Raw genomic sequence first — 21,195 nt, 5'->3', positions numbered from 1 at the left:
CACATGCTGTAGGATCCATTGACAGAACGCTACAAGGGCATCGAAATCATGACCATGGAGCTGCCGGTGGGTATGCAATATCCACATAGCAGACACTCAGCTGATGTTCATCTCCTGTGCAATGGCCTGTGTGCTAGTATGAGAGTTATGCCAGATAGTGTCAAACATGACCTCTTCATTGTCAGCAGATGTCACAGGATGATTTCAAACAGGCCGTGTCCTTCCCAGGGAAGCAGTATCCTGCAGGCGTCTTTCCACACTCCGAAATGTCATGCCCGTCGGTTGTCATCTATCTGGATAGTGTTCTTGGTACAGACGTTGTGCCTGGTATGCATTCTATCTAGCTTCTCCAGAGGTAAGTAACATATCCACATACTCATTGCTGGAATACACCTCGAGGTGGTGAATAAACTTTGTGTTATGAATTGCTGGGAAAGAGGGGAGTTCGCACAGCTACATACCTGCCATCGCATGTTCTTATCATTCCAATGGGGCATACGTTGCCCTACCTGTGGTCTACAAAGCTTGGAACATGTACAATGTAGCACACTGGCTGCAGAGCATCATCTCTTTATGCTCGTCCAACCCAGCACCATACCCAATGCAGCGATACATACGGTCTTTTATAGGGTCAAATAAACAAATCAGTCCTTGGAAGCCATCAAGTATGCAATCTTACCACATCTCAGGCAACGGGCTGTTAAAAAAAAATTCTTATATGGGATTTGAACCTCCTACCTAGAGCACTGTCCACTATCACATACCTTCCCTGCCCACTTGACCTACGACGCCCACTTCCCAGCCTATACAGTACCGTGCTCTCGGTCTGTGCATCCACCTCATGTTTTAAAGTATGCATTCTGCATATCTGTACTCGTTTTATGGGTTCATTCGAGGTACCCATAAAGAATTAATAGTGGCACTCACGGTTCCTGCTTTCTTCTAGCTTGTAAACACATATCTCATTATATTACCCCGGTTTAGGGAGAGGGACCAATGTCTTTCAGAATTGTAGTAAATGTGAAGGGTTGCATAAAACGCAAGGGACTGGTGGACCACCCTGTATATACGCTGTGTGCAGGTTCCTTTGTGAGTGTATTGCCTGTTGTGTTACAACGGAGTCAGTGATTATCTGTTCTTTGCACCCTAGTGATGACTTTTTGCATCCTTTCTGCTCCTCAGTCAGAATGTTATGGTTGCTGATATGTTTATACATTTCTTCTGTGAGTAGGGATGTAAATAGTTTGTAGATCATTTGTGGACAAGTAACTGGCCTGTAAGTTGATGGATCTTCAGCATTTCCACCTTCCTTAGGTAGGAGGTATGTAATTCCTAACGTAAGGAATTCAGGACGCTCTTGAGGATGATGCACGAGGTAAGTGAATTGTTGGGCTATTTTCTTGTGCATGCAATTGAAATGTTTGTACCTGGTGCTCTCCAACTTTGAGCTCTCCTGGCAGCATTACTCACATGGCTTTCTTCTATGGTATCAAAACTCATTTCTGCACAAGCGTTGTTGTTTTGCTCCTCCCTAATCCATGTTTTGTTTGTATTGTGGACTATGTTGGTACACCAAATACCTTTCCAAAAGCCTTCCGTGTCCTGCATACTTGGAGGTTCTTCTGCCATGGTTTGCCAGTTTTGCTTGAGCATCCTGTAGAATTGGCCCTCATTCATGGAGAAAAGTTTGTTTTGCAAGACTCTTTGTACCTCCCGAGTCTGGCTGCTTTTGCACGCAACTTGTGTTTTGGATGTCAATGTATTATTTGACCTTTTCTCTGTGCTCAGGTTCCTTTGTGTGGGTGTTCATTTTCCTGAACACATTCCTCAAGTTTCTGTTAGTTTTTGTTTTAGTTTATTATTATTATTATTATTATTATTATTATTATTATTATTATTATTATTATTATTATTATGTTGTATCGCTATGTTTATACTGTCCTCTAAGAGAGCCATTGGTTCATTATACTTTTAATACAAATGGGAAAATAACAAAAAACAACTCTCATATTCAGCTAGATAAAGACTGTGACATAGTTCACTGTAAGAATTTGTTTCTTCATGTTATGATTGTATAAATAAAAGTAAAGTTTTATTTACTTATTAGTATTTATATTTGACTTATTTTGATATTTCACATCACCTTTTATGCTCGAGAAATTTAACTGTAACAGTGGCTTAAATTTTTTTAATGTTTCCATACACAATATCTTATTTTAAATTCTACTGTGCTTTCCTTTAGGTAGTACACTACAAGGAGTATTGATGCTTGGTCTTGCATTTTCTGGTTCGAGTGCCATAGGAGCTATTATATGTTTCACAGTGGCTACAACACTAACTGGTGCAGAGGCTCCTGTGATCTCAGTCCTAACTTTGCCAGTATGTATAACCTCTTCTACATTTCTCATATTATAATTTTGTAACAGAAACGGAGTCCTAAAATATAGAAATACCTTCATATTAAATTTAGGGATATTGAGGTAAGATATGTTAAATTACAGGGTCTCTCTCATAAACCCAGAGTGAACCCACGGTGTTTATACTCTGCACTAAGGCAGCTGCATCAGCCCAAATTACATCGCGTGCGGCTACTCTGCTTTAAGCGTGTATACAATCTTATATGAAATTTTACCTTATAAAAGATGCTGAAAGTGTCATCCTTCATAATGAGGGACTTCATAAACACCATTAGGATTTTCTGCACACCAATAGGTAGAGTTATGACTGTTCACATCATCATCATCATCATCTAAAGGCTTCGCCTTGTCGCTGCAACCATTGATCTCTTCTCTCTGCGATCCTTTTCATCTCTCCATAACCTTGGCATCCCATCATCTCAACTACCTCTTCAATGATCTTCTTCCGTGGTTTCCCTCTGCCTTTCTTTCCCATCACCTTGCCTTCGAACAAGTTCTTTATGAAGTTATTATGCCGGAGAATGTGACCGAAAACTGATGCTTTTCTCCTTTTTATCGCTGTTATTAAATGCCTCTGGGTGTTTATTTCTCTAAGCACTGCTTCATTAGTTTTCTTCTCAATCCAGCTAGTTCTAGTCATCTTCCTCCATAGCCACATTTCCACTGCCTCTAGTCGTTTCACGTCCTCCTTCAAGAGAGTCCATCCTTCACAGCCGTATAGCAGCACACTCCAAATGAACGTTTTGATAAATAATTTCTTTTGTTCAGTATTTAAGGATTTATTAGTTAAGAGCTGCTTCTTCTCCTCAAAGGCTTTCTTACACAGGGAAATCCTTTTTTTTTATTTCCACAGTGCATCTGTTGTCATCGGTAATAACTGATCCTAAATAGCAGAACTTGTGCACCTGTTTTATTAAAATATTTCCAATTCTGAGCTGTGCCTCTGGCTTCATTTTAGATTTGCTTACAACCATAACATTAGTTTTATTTACATTAATGTTAAGTTGGAAATCTTTTAAGATGGATGTTAATTTGTTGAGCATGATCTGCATGTTCTTCTCATTGTCAGCCAGAAGTGACTGTTCACACGGCTACTAAATTGAAACCAGGCCTGATCTGAAAAGAACACAAGCTGTGGGTCGAATAAACGATCATTCAATGATGCAAGATACCACTCACAATATCTCACTCTTCTGGCTGGATCAACAGGTTTTAAACAATGGGCCCGTGTAAACCTGTACAGTTTGATGTGTAACAGCTTTGTAGCTCTGCGTGCAGAAAAAACCTAAACTCCTACTTGTTGTGCTAACTTTGTGAGTGATTTATTCTGTGACCATTAAAGATTCGCATCAATGTCATCTAGCTTTCCCTCCGTTAAAATTGTTCGTCTATGCGCATGTTTTTTATTGAGCAATGAGCCAGTCATTTCAAATTTATTTACAATTACATGAATCTGTGCTCATGAAGGTTGGACATCTTCAGGAAATTGCTGAAAAAATGCATCACGTACCCGTCGAGTTGACTCGTACTTAAAATTTTTATATATGAAAACATAGTGTTGCAATGATAACTGTCTCACCATGCTAACAGCTGAGATTCAAACTGACTACTGGGACAACTTGCTCGGTTGGTACATATGGTGAGTTCTGGAAACTTACTGTAAGGTTTATTATCCAGGTACATGTAGAGACATTTAAGAATGTTGGAGAGATCTCCATGTGTATTGGTAAACAGTAATCGAAAGTTTGAGCTGGATCCATTACTGGAGTACTCCATTCAACTAGCTGGTCGATCAATGCATCGAGTGTGTTCCATTTAGAGTGTTGTAAGCCCTATTGATCGAATAGTACATATATCGAGCTGTCGGTCAGTGGGTCAGTCATTTCAAAAAAGAGTGTGTTAAAGTGAGAGAGTCAGTGTTGTTGATATCTGTACTTGTCAGAATCGACTTCAGAGTACTCCGCTTTTAAGTGTTGTAGTGTCACTTGCTATTGTGTGTAATTGTGTGTTGTGACTTACAGTGACAATAAAGTAGTTTACACAAGGATGTGAACGTGTTCTTGTGTGATATTTACGTTAAAAAAATCGCATTTGAGAGCGACACATGTGGTAGAATAAATTGGAACATCAAAACAGATACACGGGCAGCCTAAATAGTATAAAATCAAAACATCTGTACATTGTAGCCAAGGCCACTTGATTACTAATGTTCCTGCCAACATAAGGGGAATGGTCCAGGCCAATACAACTCAAATGGGAGAACATCAGACATAAAATCTGACAGTTGTAGGTTCGATCTGGTTGACTATTTTTGTTCCATACTCTTCAGCATGTACTATTAGGGTTGCCACCTATCCCGTATTGTATTTTGCATCTCGTATTATGAACTGTTGTCCCCTAAAAACGAACGTTTGTCATCTTTTCTCTCTAAATATTTTAAAACCCGTATTTGATTTGAGCGCCATTGAAGTAAAAGTAGCTCCATTATTTTTCTCTCTCTGGAACCTCAGAAGATGTCTCACCATTTGCTGGTAAGGCTGAACATGCTGGGTTATTTACCTCGTCTTCTGCCGCGTACTTCTGTAGGACTTCCATTCCAGTTTTCAACGTGATTGTTCATGCTGTTTGAAACTAAATCTATGTAGGCCTAAATTGTGAAATTATCAAAGCTCATCGAAGACATCAGTGATAAGATGTCAGATGCATTGTACTGTATGTACTGTTAAAAGGGTGCAAGTTAGTTTCTTTTACGAATTTCAATAATTATCTTATTCTGTTAATAATGGCGTGTGGCCTCTAGAGAGGCCTGGTGCAGGGCTTATGATTTGTCGCTCGTAGACGACCTGCGCATAGTGATGAGGCTGAAATGATGATGAAGACGACACATATACCTAGTCCCCATGCCAGGGGAATTAACCAATGATGGTCAGAATTCCTTACCCTACCAGGAATCGAACCCAGAAGCCCTGTGACCCAAGGCTAGCATGCTAACCATTTAGCCATGAAGCTGGACGTTCGGTTTATGAAACTAATTATAATCTAATTGAAATTGGTAGGGTACCTAATGTTTGATTTTCTAGTATTTATGAACTGTCCCTTATTTTTTATACCAAAAAGTGGCAACCCTATGTACTATGTACTTGGCATGACTTAAAAGCTACTGTATTCAATTATTATTATTATTATTATTATTATTATTATTATTATTATTATTATTATTATTATTATTATTATTATTATTATTATTATTATTATTATTTCAAGTATTTACTAAAGGATATAAATGATAAGTGAGTGACTTCACTGCTATCATCTTACTATGGTGGCTGTGGTTCAAATTCTTATAAAAGTATGTAAGTTCCCCAAAATGGAAATTCACATCCCAGTGGTTTGGATTTCATGTAAACTCACATATTGCATGACTTATGACTTCAAATTAATAGTCTTGTAAAATTTGAAGCTTCTCTACAATTACTATATACATTTCAATTTATTTAGGAACAATATCCTGTATTTACAGTCTGCCACTAAATACAAGGTAAAACATATAAAATTTTCTGTACAGGTCATTAATTGAAGAAAACTCTAAATTTTAAAGAAACAGTATAATTAGTGCAGCATTTTGACAGCTGTAGCTATAGAGGCGGTGTCTCAGGATCTTGATGGAGCCTGTCTACACAGCTATAGTTCTGTTCACATGTTTACTGATGGCTATTTGAATGAACACTGAATTTTTTTAGTACATTAACTTCAAAACAAAATATTAATTTGACCATATATTTTAGCCAGCAGTGCAAGTTGACAGTAGCCATTGACCAGAGCAATTCATTGGAAAGGAAGAGGTCTGTTATTAGGCTATGCTGTACCATTTTAACTCAGTGCTAATCACCTGCGATAAATGCATTTATTGTACATTACATGACCTAATAGCTGAAAAACCTTGCAGTCAACATGATAATGAAAATTCAATGTTTAATGAATAACTTTTCAGAAAATATAGAAAGGAAGAGAAGTGTATTAACATTGGATAAACATATGAATAGAACAGAATATCATGTATTATCATTACACAATGTATATTGTAACAGGCAAAGTCAAACAATACATAAAAATATTATTTAAAGTCATGTATATATAAGGTTTTACAGTATACCTAAATTAACTGTCTTGATTTCTCTCTCAAGTAGTATATTTACACTTCATTTTCTTTGGAATATATCTTGTGCTAAATATTTTATGCTCTACCTAACATATCTGCATATTTACACATCCTTACTAATTTATATTGGAGGTGCACTAATTTTTCTTCAAATTGAGGAAAGTGTGATTATTCCCAGTGTCTGGAAAATGGCCCTATGTGATTCTTTGCCTGAAATTTCCTGTATGCACCTGATTGCTTTCTTTTGCCATATAAAAATGTTATGAGTCCTCTTGGAAATTCCCCCCTCCCCTCCCCCCCCCCCCCGCCACATTGTTGTTACATTCTGTAGATGTGAATGGAAGAAAGCATAGTAAGCACACATCATTTGAGGTTTGCTAATATTTTTCTTCCATTTTTGCAATTAAAAATGCTACTCGGGACAGTTTCTTATACAGTCCCTTCATATTTTATAATGCAAGTGTGACTGACTTGTTATATAATAGATAATAATTTTTCAGGTGTTGTAATGGGTGTCGGAAATATGATTACAGTCATGCCTGGCTTTATATCCCCTATCATTGTTGGAGTACTGACATACCAAAACGTAAGTAATAACTCAAATATTTTCTTTCAGGCTGTCTGGGATAGTTAGTGGGGATGACAAGTTCTGTTATGTGTAAGAGGAAAGATATGTCAGTTAATTTACTAACAAATCATTAAAGAGCATCTGAAATGAAGAAAAGAATGTAGAAAATGGTTTTGGACATCGGGAGTGAGAGCAGAAATTTTTCAATAAGAGTGAAATGTTCCTAAAAGTTTTATTACTGCACTCAAAACATTTCACCCTTATTGTTCATAGTTTACAAGGACCATTTACTGAAAAGTATAAAGTGGGAAGGAGGGATTTACTTGGGTGAAAAATGGCAGACTGTACAGAAAGCCTGCAATCCAATATTTGAAAGATTGAAAGGTGGTAAAATGAATATGAAATGAAAATTAGCATTTCCAAAATTAACCCATTCACATAATTTGACGAGCTGTGATCGCATGCAGTATTTTGGCACATGAATCAAATTATGAGCTCAGCTCGCAATGATGCAGTCTTGCTTATCTTCATATATTAGATTCCCTTTTCAATATAAGTTCTCTCAACACACACTGTAAGGAACTAGAGATATGTACTTCTGGTAAACAATGCTGTCTGTATTTTTGTGTGACACCGGTATTCAGTATCCATTATGGAGTAGAACTGGTGTCGCGATAATGACGAGAGTTTGAATGCGCTTGTAGATATTGTTTTAGATGGTGATTATGGCATAATGACATTTTGGAAAATGAATCTAAGTTCTAGGTTAGTGAGAATAACAGTAGAAGTTATTTGAGTGCGAAGAGTATTGAAGAAAGTGAGAGCGAAAATACCACACAAAGTCCTTCAAAACGTGTACGGTCGGTGACACAAACGAACTGTAGTGATTGGAAATTGGAGAACAAAGACATTAATTCTAATATATATACAGTTTGCGGATACAGGGGTGTTTCAGAAATACTTAAAAAAAATTTAGTGTCCTCCCACCATCCAAACTGGCAATGTGTACACAGATCTGCTCTTTTTGAAATTATTCCAAATGAAACATTTGTACTGCAGCCAGAAGTCATTCAAGGAATGAAGAATGAGTAAGCCATAACTTTCAATGGCATGAATGTGAAATGTTAGTGAATTTTCTTCATTAGTTAGTATTTTATGCATGTTTTTGTGTGACAGGTTCACTTAAACTACTAGCAGGCAAATTAAATCTGATTCCACAGTCAACAATGTGGCCATTTATTGAAACTTGAATGGGTTAAAATTATGTCCGTTGGAAAGAAATCTAAGAGGATTGAATGTAAGGTAGGGAAAATAAAACTGAAACAGGATAATTTCAAGTATTTAGCATATGAATTTTACCAAGATGGTAGTATAGTAAGTGAAATGTGATGTGACAGAGTGAAAGAAATGAGCTTGCAATTGTGATCAATAGTATTATGTTGATTGTAGTGTGGCCAGCATTACCTGCTACATAATGGAGTGGTCTGTACAGTCAGTGACTCAATGCTGAGTGTTTTGTCGTGATAAATAACCCAACTGTCTAAAGAGGCCAACAGCTCTTCAGGTGGAGGAGCTCCTTTAGTTGTGTGCTGGAACGCAGTGGAGGAAATGCCACTGAAACCCAGCAGAAAGAGTTTGTTCTCTAGGTTAGCAGATAGTTGCAGAATGTATTTCTCCAAGTTAGGAGTGCCCTAATTGAAACCTGGCAGTTAGGTAAAAGATGCCTTTGGGTATGGTGAGCCCATCATAATAATAGCCTGTATAAAGCGTCCAAGTGAATCAAAATAAAGATCTAAGAAGTATCCAGAAGTGATGCACATTTCTTGTGTTTCCAGGAGGTACAGAGAAGTCGATGGAGATAAAAAATCCACAGCCCAACGCAGGAGCTCTCTGAATGTAGGTGACAGAGGCAGAAGTAGTATTGTGTTGAGATCTCAGACAAAATTCCTTACATCTCTCTGCTTACAGACTGACTTTACTGAATGGGACTGAAAGATGGATGGATTCAGGTTATCTTATTGATAAGTTGGAAGTAATTGATATGAAAGTATCAAGAGTGATTGCTGGTAACTTCATCCGTTACTTCAGTTTTTGAAGTGACGGATCCCTTCCTTTTATCTCTTTGTCTACCCTCTGTGGGTGGGGGACACAGATGAAGAATACACCCATGGTATCCCCTGCCTGTCGTAAGAGGAGACTAAAAGGGCCAACCAAGGGATGATTGAATCAGAACTATGAAACTACTTGTGATTAGTACCATCACGCAGAGAACACCATGGGTCGCCTTTACTTGTGAGTAGTACCACTCTGTTAGGTACTCAATAGTTTTGTGAAACGTAGCAGCAGAGAGTGGTTCACTGTGGGTTTCCAGTACCTGTGATTAGTACCACTAAATGTGGAATGCCACAGGCTTCCGTTGCCCGTGACTATACCACTCAGTGAGAAACACCACGGGTCTGGGCATTGCCTGTGGTTAGTAACACAATAAGAGCGACACCGTCGGTCTTTGTTACCTATGATTAGTACCCACTATATGACGAACACCATGGGAATACCGGCGCCAGTGATTAGTACACGTAGGTGAGGAACACTATGGGTTTGCATTGCCTATGTGTGGGGCCATTATGTGAGAAACATCAGAGGTGTGCATTACCTGTACGACGTACAATATTTGTGAGTAGTACCATAATGTTTGGAATACCGTGAGTTTACACTACCTTTTATTAGTACTGCAACTTGAGAAATACCATGGTTCTACTTTACTAGGGATAAGTGCCATTCTGAGGGACCATTGACATGAATATTGAACTCTTTAGACAAAAAGCATCGTCTATTCAGGATTGTGCTTTGGAAGCAGTCCCTTGGTCAGTAATATTGTTTCTATGAAGGCGAGGCATTGCGGGTAGGATCCACTGATTGTTTAAAATTCATATTCATCCATTCATTCTTCATCATCATGTTTTGAATTCTGGTCAGTGGATGAACTTTGGACTTTCAAATTTTCATTGCATTTCATCTCATTTCGTACCATTAGGGGCCGATGACCTAGATGTTAGGCCCCCTCTAAGCAACAAGCATCATCATCATCATCATCATCATCATCATCATCAAGAGATGGGATCACATTTCTTTCATAGCAGATCTTTTAGGCATGCCCATACCATTTCAATAGGGTTCAAGATATAGTTGTAAGGAACAAATCACCACATGGCCACAAACCCTCTACAATTTATCAGTACAGTAATTAAGATTTTCTTTGTATACTAGATATCTTTTATTGTCTTATTTTATTTTGATCACTTAATAACACTTTATTGATGGCATAAAACCACATTATATTAGATGTGTTTATATTTAAGAAATTATTACATAAGGTAAAAGGGAGATAATGATTTTATAGTAAATGAAATTAGTATAGTAAAACAAATAAGCCAAGTTCATGAAAGATTATGCAATTGACACATCATGTTTTCTGGCTTTTTCATAAGTACATCATTGGTTCAAACCCAGCACAGGTAGTCAGATTTTTGAAAGGTGGAAAGAAGTCCATCTGACATTCCATGTTACATGATGTCAGCATGTAAAAGATCTCCAGTGACACATTTGGTGTTTACCCAAGAAATTATTTAAAACTCAGCCATAGATCACCTGAAGAATTCTGGTTTTTCTGGCAAGTGGTGAAATAAAACAGAACATCAAAACTGGCATTTAGGCAGTCTAAATGACATCAAATCAAAATGTCTGTAACAACAGCTGAGCCCATAACATTATTTTTAACATATTATTTTGCCTGCTTAGGATCAGCCTTTCTGGATTTCCAGTACTCCATCTTGATGAGAATGCAGTTCTCTGCTCTTCAGACTACTTTGCACCAGGTCGTTTTCTTACTCTTTCCAGAAGATCCTTTAACCCATGTACCAAGGTCCTGAACTTACTTCTTTCTTGATCCAGTGTCTCAGAGAAACTTTTACCATTTGCTTTACATCACACAGACACAGATAGGTCTTATTTATTTATTTATTTATTTATTTATTTATTTATTTATTTATTTATTTATTAATACATCCATAACAGGGTATATCCCCAATTACAATGGATGGTACAAAATACATTCAATATATAAATGGTACTTACTGTATATGTACAAAATAATATATAACAATTAAAAAAACCAAGATTGCCACGACTAAATGAATAATAATTTAAACATATTTTCAACAAATCATACAGACATATAAAATATCAAGTTAAAGAAGATAAAACAAATTAGTAGAGAAAAAGAAAAATATTCATAAGAATAGCAAATATACAAACACATATACATTGGAAAAATAATAGTGGCATTACATACGTCATATTTCAGTGCTGAATTAATTTCCTCCAATAAATTATTCATTATAATGTAAATATTGTTTTAACATTTTTGAAAATAAAGGAAGTGATAAAGCAAAATCTATTTGTCTGCTGTCTGAAGATATTCTGTTATATGCTTCACACATTTTTACCACAGGTGAATTTTTATGATGTGAGGTGCTTGAGAAGGGGCAGTAAAATGTTTGTCTCAAATGTAGAGTTACCCTCTTGGTATTGAAGTTGATTCTTATGGCGATGAAATGAAATGGCATATGGCTTTTAGTGCCGGGAGTGTCCGAGGACATGTTCGGCTCGCCAGGTGCAGGCCTTTTCATATAACACCCATAGGCGACCTGCGTGTCGTGATGAGGATGAAATAATGATGAAGACGACACATACACCCAGCCCCATGCCAGCGAAATTAACCAATGATAGTTAAAATTCCTGACCCTGCCGGGAATCGAACCCAGGACCCCTGTGACTAAAGGCCAGCATGCTAACCATTTGGCCATGGAGCCGGACTTATGGCGATGATGTGATAGGAAGGCATAGGAGGAGGAAGGGAGTTGCCATGGCCTTAATTAAGATACAGCCCCAGAATTTGTCTGGTGTGGAAAATGGGAAACCATGGAAAAGCCATCTTCAGGACTGCCGACAGTGGGGTTCGAACCTACTATCTCCTGGATGCAAGCTCACAGCTGCATGACCCTAACTGCATGACAAACTCACCCGGTTCTCAGAAAAACTGGCCAGATCCTACTTCAATGTAGTTGTCCATGGAGTGGTACATTTCCAGGTCATATAAATGTCAAGTATTCTTCAAGTTATTCTTGTGTTAGACATTCAAGACAGATGACCATAGAACAAAAGAGGTATTAGGCATTCAAGACAAATTACTGTAAAACATGAGAGCTCTTCGGATTTAGAGTACAGCTCTGCATTTGATTTCAGGTGATATTTGCCCTCAAAATTTTGATGTGAGCCAAGGATCTTTCTTAGGAATTTCTTCTCTTTCATTTGGATCCTTTTTGTCTCACCATAGTGAGTGAAGGCTGAGCATTTAGTAGCATATAATGCTTCAGGGCATACTACTATAGTGTAGTGGTGGTATTTGGCTTGCCACGAGATCAGTCTGAGCTGATAAGTGGGTTTGCAGAGGTGAGAAGCTGTTTCCATGCATTTAGCCCAATATTTCATAGCTTTTCCTCTGATGCATAAAAAAAAAAAAAAAAAATCTCTCCAAGATACAATGAATGCAACATTTGATTTCTCCATATTTGGAATCAAGAAATGCAATGATATTATGATTGTTAGACATCATGAGTTCAATTTTTTTCAAAAGATATTTGGAGACCTTCAGCTTCAGCTAGCATACTTTTCATTGTATAAGAATGCACTTCCTTTATTTAAAATAGAAAATGGGGTGCATCTTATATAATGAAGAAACAGACTTTTTTTTTCCAAAGCCTTATGCACTGAATTTCAACTTCCTAGATCTTTGTCGCACACAGTCCTTTTGATATTCAGAAGATTTTTGAACCAGATGACATAATAGCATGCGTAACCTTCTTGTGACTTCTTGTGCAATACGGATTCCCAGTAGTGGGGGGAAGGGGAAATTCCACTGAAATGAGTTGAGTTCATAAGCATATGTATTCTGTGTGTTTATTGTTATGGTAGTTAATCATAGAAAATACTAACAGACGATATTCATATACTGCAATCTATAAATTACAAGTTGTGATATATGAATAGGAACATGGGGATATGAATGTTGAAAGAGATTTTGGACCACCACCAACAGAAAGAAAGAAAAAAACGTTTAGAACATGGCATGGTCAGAATGACATTTCGAACAAACTGTATAAAGGGAAGTGAACAAAATGCAGAAAACATACCAGGTGCTTGGAATTAGATAGTGGAGTGTTGGAATGGAATCAGGGAAATTGGCAAAATGGCATTGTGATTTCAACAAAAACTATTAACACACTTGGAGTTAAAATGGACTGTGAACGTAAGGTTGAAGATTTCTAAGTGCAGGAGTCATAGTGTTACCATTTCATGAAGCGTAATGGACTCGCTATGCATGCCAAAACCAAAAATTTGTCAGAAATTGATAAAAGAATAATATGAAAATATAAAAACAAAAAGTATGAATAAGAAAAAGATACCAGCAGGCATGACCGAGGTGTGCATGAATAGGGTTGGATGGATGAAAATGACATGAAAGTATGGATTGATAAATTGTGGGGAAGGAGAAAAGGTACACTACTAAAGAAGAAAGTTCATCTTGTACTTGAACAGTTTCGATCACACTTGATTTACTCCATCAAGCAGAAATTCCAGCAGTGTAATACTGAACTGGCTGTTATCCCAGGAGGACTTTCTCAACTACAGCCCATTGACGTTTCATTAAACAAACCATTTAAAGCGTACATGAGAGAAGAATGGAACACAAATGGATACCAGTGCTCATCAGGTTATGCCAAAAGGAGATCTGAAATGGCCTACTATCACACCGATATGTGAGTGGCTAAAGGTGCCATGGTTGCAAGTTATCATCATCATCATCATCATCATCATCATCATCATCATCGTTGACCAACTCGAGTTTCCCAGGTGTGGTATACAAGCCCTTTCCATTTTGTTTTGTCCATGAACCATTCTTCGTTCACAATCCGCTCCCAATCCTGACCTCTCTCCTCTACATCCTTCTTCACTAAGTCTGTCCATTTTTCTCTAGGTCTGCCCACTGATCTCTTTCCCCTGATTTCTCTTTCATACTCCTTTCTTGCAGTCCTGTTGGCACTCATTCTTTTCACATGACCAAACCACTTCAGTCTTGCCTTTTGGATCTTCTGGAGTAAGGAGTCTTCTAGTCCTACATCTTCTCTGACTTTTTCATTCCTGATTTTATCTCTCCTGGTCTTCTGGATCATTGTGCGTAGGAACTTCATTTCTGCTGCTTGGAGTTTTGAGTTGTCCTTTCTTGTTAATGTAGCGGTTTCCAGGCTGTATGTGAGGATAGGGGTGTAGTATGATTTATACAGTGTCATCTTGGTTTTGAGTGGTACTTGTTTATCCCATAGTAGCTGTCTTACTTGGAGGTAAAAATGTATTGCTTTGCTGATTCGACTATTTACTTCATATTTAGCTAAGTTATCCTTGGACATTATACTACCCAAGTACTTAAATTCTGTGACACCATCCAGCTTAGTGCCATTTAGCATGATTTCTGGCTGATCGTCACCCTTCTGTACCTTCAACACCACCATTTTAGTCTTGTTGATGTTTAATCCATATCTCTCAAACTCCTGACTCCACCCCTGCAGTCTCTCTTCTACATCTTTCTCTGAATTATCCCAAATTACTACATCATCTGCAAATGCAAATGCTTTTAAGTCTTGTTGCCTCTTTTCTTTTAGCACCTTTAATACGGTATCCATTACAATAATAAATAATAGGGGCAACAACCTTGTTGTACTCCCCTTTTTGTCTTAAACCAGTCTGACAGTCCAGAACCGACTTGTACACAGCTTCTGGTTTTCTCGTAAAGCACCTTAACTTTTGAAATTAGACTGTCTCGAACTTTGAGCTTTCTCAGGCACTACCAAATAAGCTCCCTTGGTATGCTGTCATAGGCCTTTTCGATGTCAGGGAACAGTAGATATAAAGGCTTCTCTTTTTCCCAATGTTTTTCCATCAGCATCCTGACAGCAAATATAAGATCTGTTGTTGATCTTCCAGGCCTAAAGCCATATAGTTCCTCTTCTAAAAGTGGTTCTACAATTTCTCGTAGTCTATTTTCTATAGATTTTTCCAGAATTTTTAGTCCATGAGAGAGTAGAGTGATGCCACGGTTGTTGGTACAATTCCGTCTGCTGCCTTTCTTGAATATAGGTACAATTATACCTTTCTTCGAGTCTTCTGGGATGGTATTTTTCTGCCATACTACATTTAGGAGTCTATATAGCCATTGGATTACTGGGGTTCCTCCTGCTCTTAACATGTCCACACTTAACTCATCTATTCCTGCAACTTTCCCTTTCTTCATACTTTTAAGGCTCTTCTCTATCTCTAGCCATGTGATTGGTGGCTCCATATTTTAACTGGGCTCTTCAGTTTTTCCAGATTCTTCTCTGTTTTGAATTACATTTGATGCCTCTCCATTCAGGAGCTTGTCAAAGTAGGTCTTGAATTCTCTCCTCATTCCATCTTCCTCTCGTACTGCTCTATTACCTTGATGTCTTCTAGGTTATTTAGCTTTTTTTAATTACTCTGTAAAGAAGTATCTTGTTTCCTCTGCTGTCCTCTTCCAACTTTTCCACAAACTCATTCCAGTTTTTCTCTTTCTCTTCTCTTACTATCCTCTTAGCTGTAAGTTTTTTTGCCCTGTAGAGTTCCTGTAGTTTAGTTACTTCTTGGCTACCTGGATCTTGTGCATCTCTTTGCTTTTCTTTGCCTAGCATCTTTTTTGCCCAATTTCTCTCTTTTATAGCCAATCTGACTGTCATTCCACCAAGATGTCTCTTTTTCTTTCATGGTCGATCCTGTTACTCCACACAGGTCTTTAGCTTCACCCACCAAAGTATCCTTAAAAGTTTTCCATTCTTCTTCTACTGTATTCATTTCCCCTTTTGGTAAGTGTCTCTGTATCCTTATTTAATATTCTTCCTTCAGCTTGGCTTCTTCTAATCTCCAAGTCTTCACTTTATATTTTCTTTTTCTTTTCTTTGGGGTTGTGTTAGCCACATGATTTAGGTCTGCAATCAATAATCTATGATCACTGTCCATACTCTCACTGGGGATAACTTTGACATCAGTTACATATTTCCCTCCTCCTTTGTTAGTGATGATATAGTTGATGAGCGACTTATGTTTTCCATCCCAGCTATACCTATCTTATCTTGTAGCTGTCTTGTTTTAGGAAGAAGGTATTTTTGATGATCAATCCATTTCTTCTGTACAAATCAAGCAGTTGTTTGCCTTCTGCATTTCTGTTCCCAAACCCATGTGGTCCAATGATTTCCTCATAACCAAGTCTGTCTGTCCCAACTTGTGCATTTAAGTCCCCAATGATGATGACATTTTCTTCATCAATTAGATCTTGACAGAATTGTTCCTTCTCTTGCGCACTACATCCAACATGTGGTGCATATACCTGCACTACCATGTAATTTGTGGACTCCAGCTGCATAGATAATTTAATGATCCTATCATTCTTATAGGATACTTTGGTAATGGCATCCATGTCTTTTGTTATCAGGAAAGCTACACCATTTCTGGCCTCTTCCTCGCGTCCACTCCATACTAACTTGTAGCCATCTCTGAGAATATTGCTACCTGCCTTTCTCCATTTTGTTTCACTCATTCCCAATATGAATAAATTTTTCTTCTTCATCATATCGATAAGTTCTTCAGTTTTTCCAGTCAGGGTCAAAATATTCATAGTCCTAATTCTTACATTGTTCTTCTGACACACCTGTCTTTCATGGGAGCCATGTTGGCCGTCATACCTGCCAGATCTGCTCGAAGACTTTGTCAATTTCGGTATTATTTTTGATCTCCATCTGAAGCTCGTTTGATTGTTGAAAGCAATTTGAAGACGCTACCACTGGCTTGCTAGGCCTACCATGGATCTTTGCGTTGATACTTTGTTATACACTAGATGGTCAGTGCCTGACATGCATTTCCTCATGTCAATTAAGTCTATGGTTTACCCACCAATACTCGGGTTGCAAGTGAAGGAACAAATTGTCATTAAATATTTTCTTAAGTGTGGAATCAGTAATGCCCTTGATGGAAGTAAGGATATTTTTTTGTACCATATGGACAATAATGAAGAACAGAATGAAACAGATATCAGTGGAAATGATAACATAGGTGGAGGAGAAGATTCAGATGGTAATGCCATGGATTTTGTAGGTTTCATTGTTCAAAAGCTATTGCACTATTTTGTTAAGTGTCTTTAAATTATAGTCATTTGTTTACTTTTAATTTAATTTTTCTTCCCTAACAAAATGTGTTAAATTCTGGGGTGCATTTTATACAAAGGCGTATCTTACATGTCAGAAAATATGATACTACTTGTATTGTTTCAACCTGGAGGCAGGAGGTGTTGAGGTCAACTGCCATTAAGACTACATCATCTGCAAATACAAGATAGTCGATGTTCACTCCTTTGGATCCAGTGCCCAGCCTAATCTCATTATTGGGTAGCCTGTTTCTCCACTCATGGATGATGTTTTCAAGTACACAATTGAAAAGAATGGGTGAGAACCCATTGCCTTGATGAATACCAGCCTTAATCTCAAAGTTTTTAAAGATTTTCATCATGAATAGGTGCTGGTCAGAGTTAGTTTGATGATGGAATGAGTCTTGTTGTCCATGCCAATCTCCTTGAGGATATCAAGAAGACTGAACCTGTTGACTGAATCATAGGCCTTCTTGAAATCAACAAAAGTTTATACAAGTGGTTTTGGTGAGAAGAAAGAGTTTTTGATGATACTCTTTGTCTTAGACTTACTTTCTTAAACTCCTGTGAGGAGGAGCGTATGTCCAAATAATATTTAGTGAAATTATATATTTGCTGCAAGAGCAGGTCTTTTGAAAGCTGGTTTGATATTCAATTATCTGTGGATGGACTTTGACGTGCTTCTGAGAAGATTTTATAGGCATTTGAATGAAGAAATATGTCTCTGTAATGACAGTATTTACATCTGCTTTATTGCCTTTTTTTATGGAGAGGTTCTACAATACTGATTGCCACTCCTTACAAATAGTTTCTGTTTTCCATATATCATGAAAGAGTTCTTCCATTTTGGCAACAAAATTGGGACCAGCCATGTTCAGAAGTTCAGTAACTATGGAGGTCTTGCCTGATGTCCTGTTGTTGGGGTGAGATGCAATATTTAAGTGATTTATTCTCAATCAGGAGGAAGAGAATCAGGTGAAATGTAGGACTGACCAGAAATAATGAAATCTTTGATACTTGAGGAGGGTGATCTAGTAAGGACTCAAAATATATATTAATCATTCACAATTTCATTATTAATCAGAATAAGATTGCCATTCTCTTCCTGGAAACATTGCAAAGGGGCTTGATAGCTGGTAAGTTCAGACTAATTATGTTTACCATACATTCAAATCTGGATATACTGGATGAGGAATTCTTCAACTTTTCCTCTCTCATTCCAGCAATTGTTGTTATTGTTGTTATTACTGTTGTTGTTTTTGTTATTTGTTTCAAGGAAATGATAGATTTAACAGTGTATGTTTATTTTTCTTTCACTGTTACAGTACAGTACTTGTACTTGAACACATCTTGAACTTTTACAGCAATCTCCTGGTCAGTGGCAAGTGGTGTTTCTCATATCTGCAGCCATGGCTATTGTTCCTGGTCTTCTGTACCTTTGTTGTGGTTCTTCAGAAATTCAGCCATGGAACTGTAACAGGGCAGCTGTTAGTGAAGAATTACAGAATCTTAGTTCTAAACTTTACCATGACAAATTCCATAAGCAGGAGGAATTACAATTCAATAAAAACTGTTGAATGTACAGATCAAAACTAAGAAACCAAATGGCATAAACAAGGAAACCTAATTGTACAATACTGTATTGGACTATCAAGAGTCAATGTACATAAATTTGGTATATAATTTACTCACAAAATTAATGCACTTTCTTGACTAAAAATATAGGCAAGTAGGTCAAAGACATGAAAAAATTCCCCACTTTGAAAATAAATCAGGTTGCATAAATTACATATGGTGAAAATTACATGAGTAAATATGGTATTTCAGTGAGAGGATACTTTCAAAATCATTCCCTAAAAATCAAAGAATATAATAAAAATTTACTGACAATTACCTCCTAAAGTCTGATTACTATTATTTTGACCATTTTTCCTTCTTATCCTTGCTATTACACAGGGTGGGAGGGGTTTGATACAGAAGCCCAGAATGTAAAATTACCAAGGTTGGAATGAGCCGAAAGACGTTGCGTATTTTAGCAAGGAAATGCTTATGGTAAGATCTTTGACAATGTCTAGTTTACAACTTTTATTATAATTTTGGGTCCACCTTATTCAATACATAAAAATTGTTGCGTAGGTATAATTACAACATATATTTTTCAATCAGTACTAGTTTTGATGCCCCACTACATCATCATCAGCTGATAGAAGTTTGTAGAAAAATTAACAATCATATAAGTTTGTTCAGTCGTCAGCCCTAAGGCTGGTTGGATCCTCAACAGCTCCGCCATCAGCTGTCATAGATTGCCTAGGCATCACTGAAGAGGCATACTAGGGAAGTGAGGAGTGATGTAGTTTCCCGTTGCTTTCCTCACTGAGCCAGAAGTTGCTATTACATATCAGTCTGCCAAGCCCACTGAAATGCATGCATCAACTGACCCTATGAGCAACATTTTCACACCATTCATAGCAGGGACTGGCTGCATAAAGAATGGCCTTACTAGCATCACTCATACCTCAGTCACTTTCATATTGTCAAAGCCAAGGATAAGACTGAGACAGGTCAATGAAAGTAACAAAATTGCTCTAGCCTATACCAGAAGACATAGTGTACTGTAAACACTAGGTCCTGCCAGCAAAGGCATCATATAAGTTTATCAATGTTAAATTCTTCACAATTTAAAACCAAATTAACAACATGAAACTGTGTTAAAAATATACTGTCTCTAAGTTCATATTTTCAACAAGTCAAAGACTTATGCTATAAAGTGATAAAAACATATGCAAACCGGTTTGCTCACTTATGATATAAAGTGGATTTAAATAACAACAAATTATAAAATAGAATAGTCTTGAAACACTATGTGCTTAATTTATTGCACTTCTTAAAACTTGACGTAGTATCGTAGTAGAAATAATTCAATAAAAACTACAGTGTCTCTTTAATGGAGCAATCCTAATGAGGTGGAAACGAGCACTAAGTCCTTTGAGATGTTATCAAGAACAATGTTCCCAGTTCAATGCGGACCTGTAATAACAAGAATGTTATAAACTACCACTTCACCGATGAGGCAAGATATGAAATTGTGTTAGCACGAAACAAGTTTAAGGAAGCAGAGATTGTTATCAGTGATATACTGTGTACGGGGGGTGCTGACTGTAGGGTGATTGGGGGTTTAAATGAGACTATATAATGAGTATGTGGGAAACTGGGAGTGAGCTAATGGGTGAGTAGGGGATAGGGATCTACATTCAAATGGCCTTAACTTGAACCAGAATGGTACATGTAAGTCATGGGTTTTGTTTAGAAGAAATAGGTGGAAGAGGAAGTGGTGATGTCAATATAAGAGGCAGGAAGTCAAGTAAGGATAACATAAAGTAGTTAGTGTTAAGCTGTAGATGTACTTTAAAGAAAGGAACAGAATTAATTTAATATATATTTACCAGATATTTTAACAGGAATTGATTCATGGCTGAGAAGTGATACTATGGACACAGAAATGTTCTCACAGAACTGGAGTGTTTATCATAGAAACAGGTTAGGAACGATAGGAGGGGGAGTATTAATCCTGGTGAAAGAGGAATTTGTAAACTGCAAAAAAACTTAAGGATGAGAAACATGAAGTTCTAGGTATAAGATTTATCTCTAAAAATACTAGGCAACTTAAAGTTTTAGTGAGTACAGACCTGGCACTGATGCTGATGCAGAATTATTTGATGATGAT

At 37.3% G+C, this 21,195-nt stretch overlaps 1 protein-coding gene across 1 annotated transcript in view; it reads left to right on the top strand.

Annotated features, from left to right (window-relative positions):
* Positions 1-19,354, top strand: part of LOC136858760 (sialin) — a 104,943-nt gene extending 85,589 nt beyond the window's left edge. The window contains exons 8-11 of the mRNA XM_068225739.1: positions 2,243-2,379; positions 4,643-4,703; positions 7,077-7,162; positions 18,836-19,354. Of these exons, the coding sequence (XP_068081840.1) occupies positions 2,243-2,379; positions 4,643-4,703; positions 7,077-7,162; positions 18,836-19,048 (497 nt within the window). The 3' untranslated portion in view covers positions 19,049-19,354. The remainder of the gene's footprint in view (positions 1-2,242; positions 2,380-4,642; positions 4,704-7,076; positions 7,163-18,835) is intronic.
* Positions 19,355-21,195: the final 1,841 nt, after the last annotated feature.

Source organism: Anabrus simplex, chromosome 1, assembly GCF_040414725.1.
Source record: "Anabrus simplex isolate iqAnaSimp1 chromosome 1, ASM4041472v1, whole genome shotgun sequence".
Lineage (NCBI taxonomy): Eukaryota > Metazoa > Arthropoda > Insecta > Orthoptera > Tettigoniidae > Anabrus > Anabrus simplex.
This window is presented reverse-complemented; position numbering and strand designations above follow the sequence as displayed.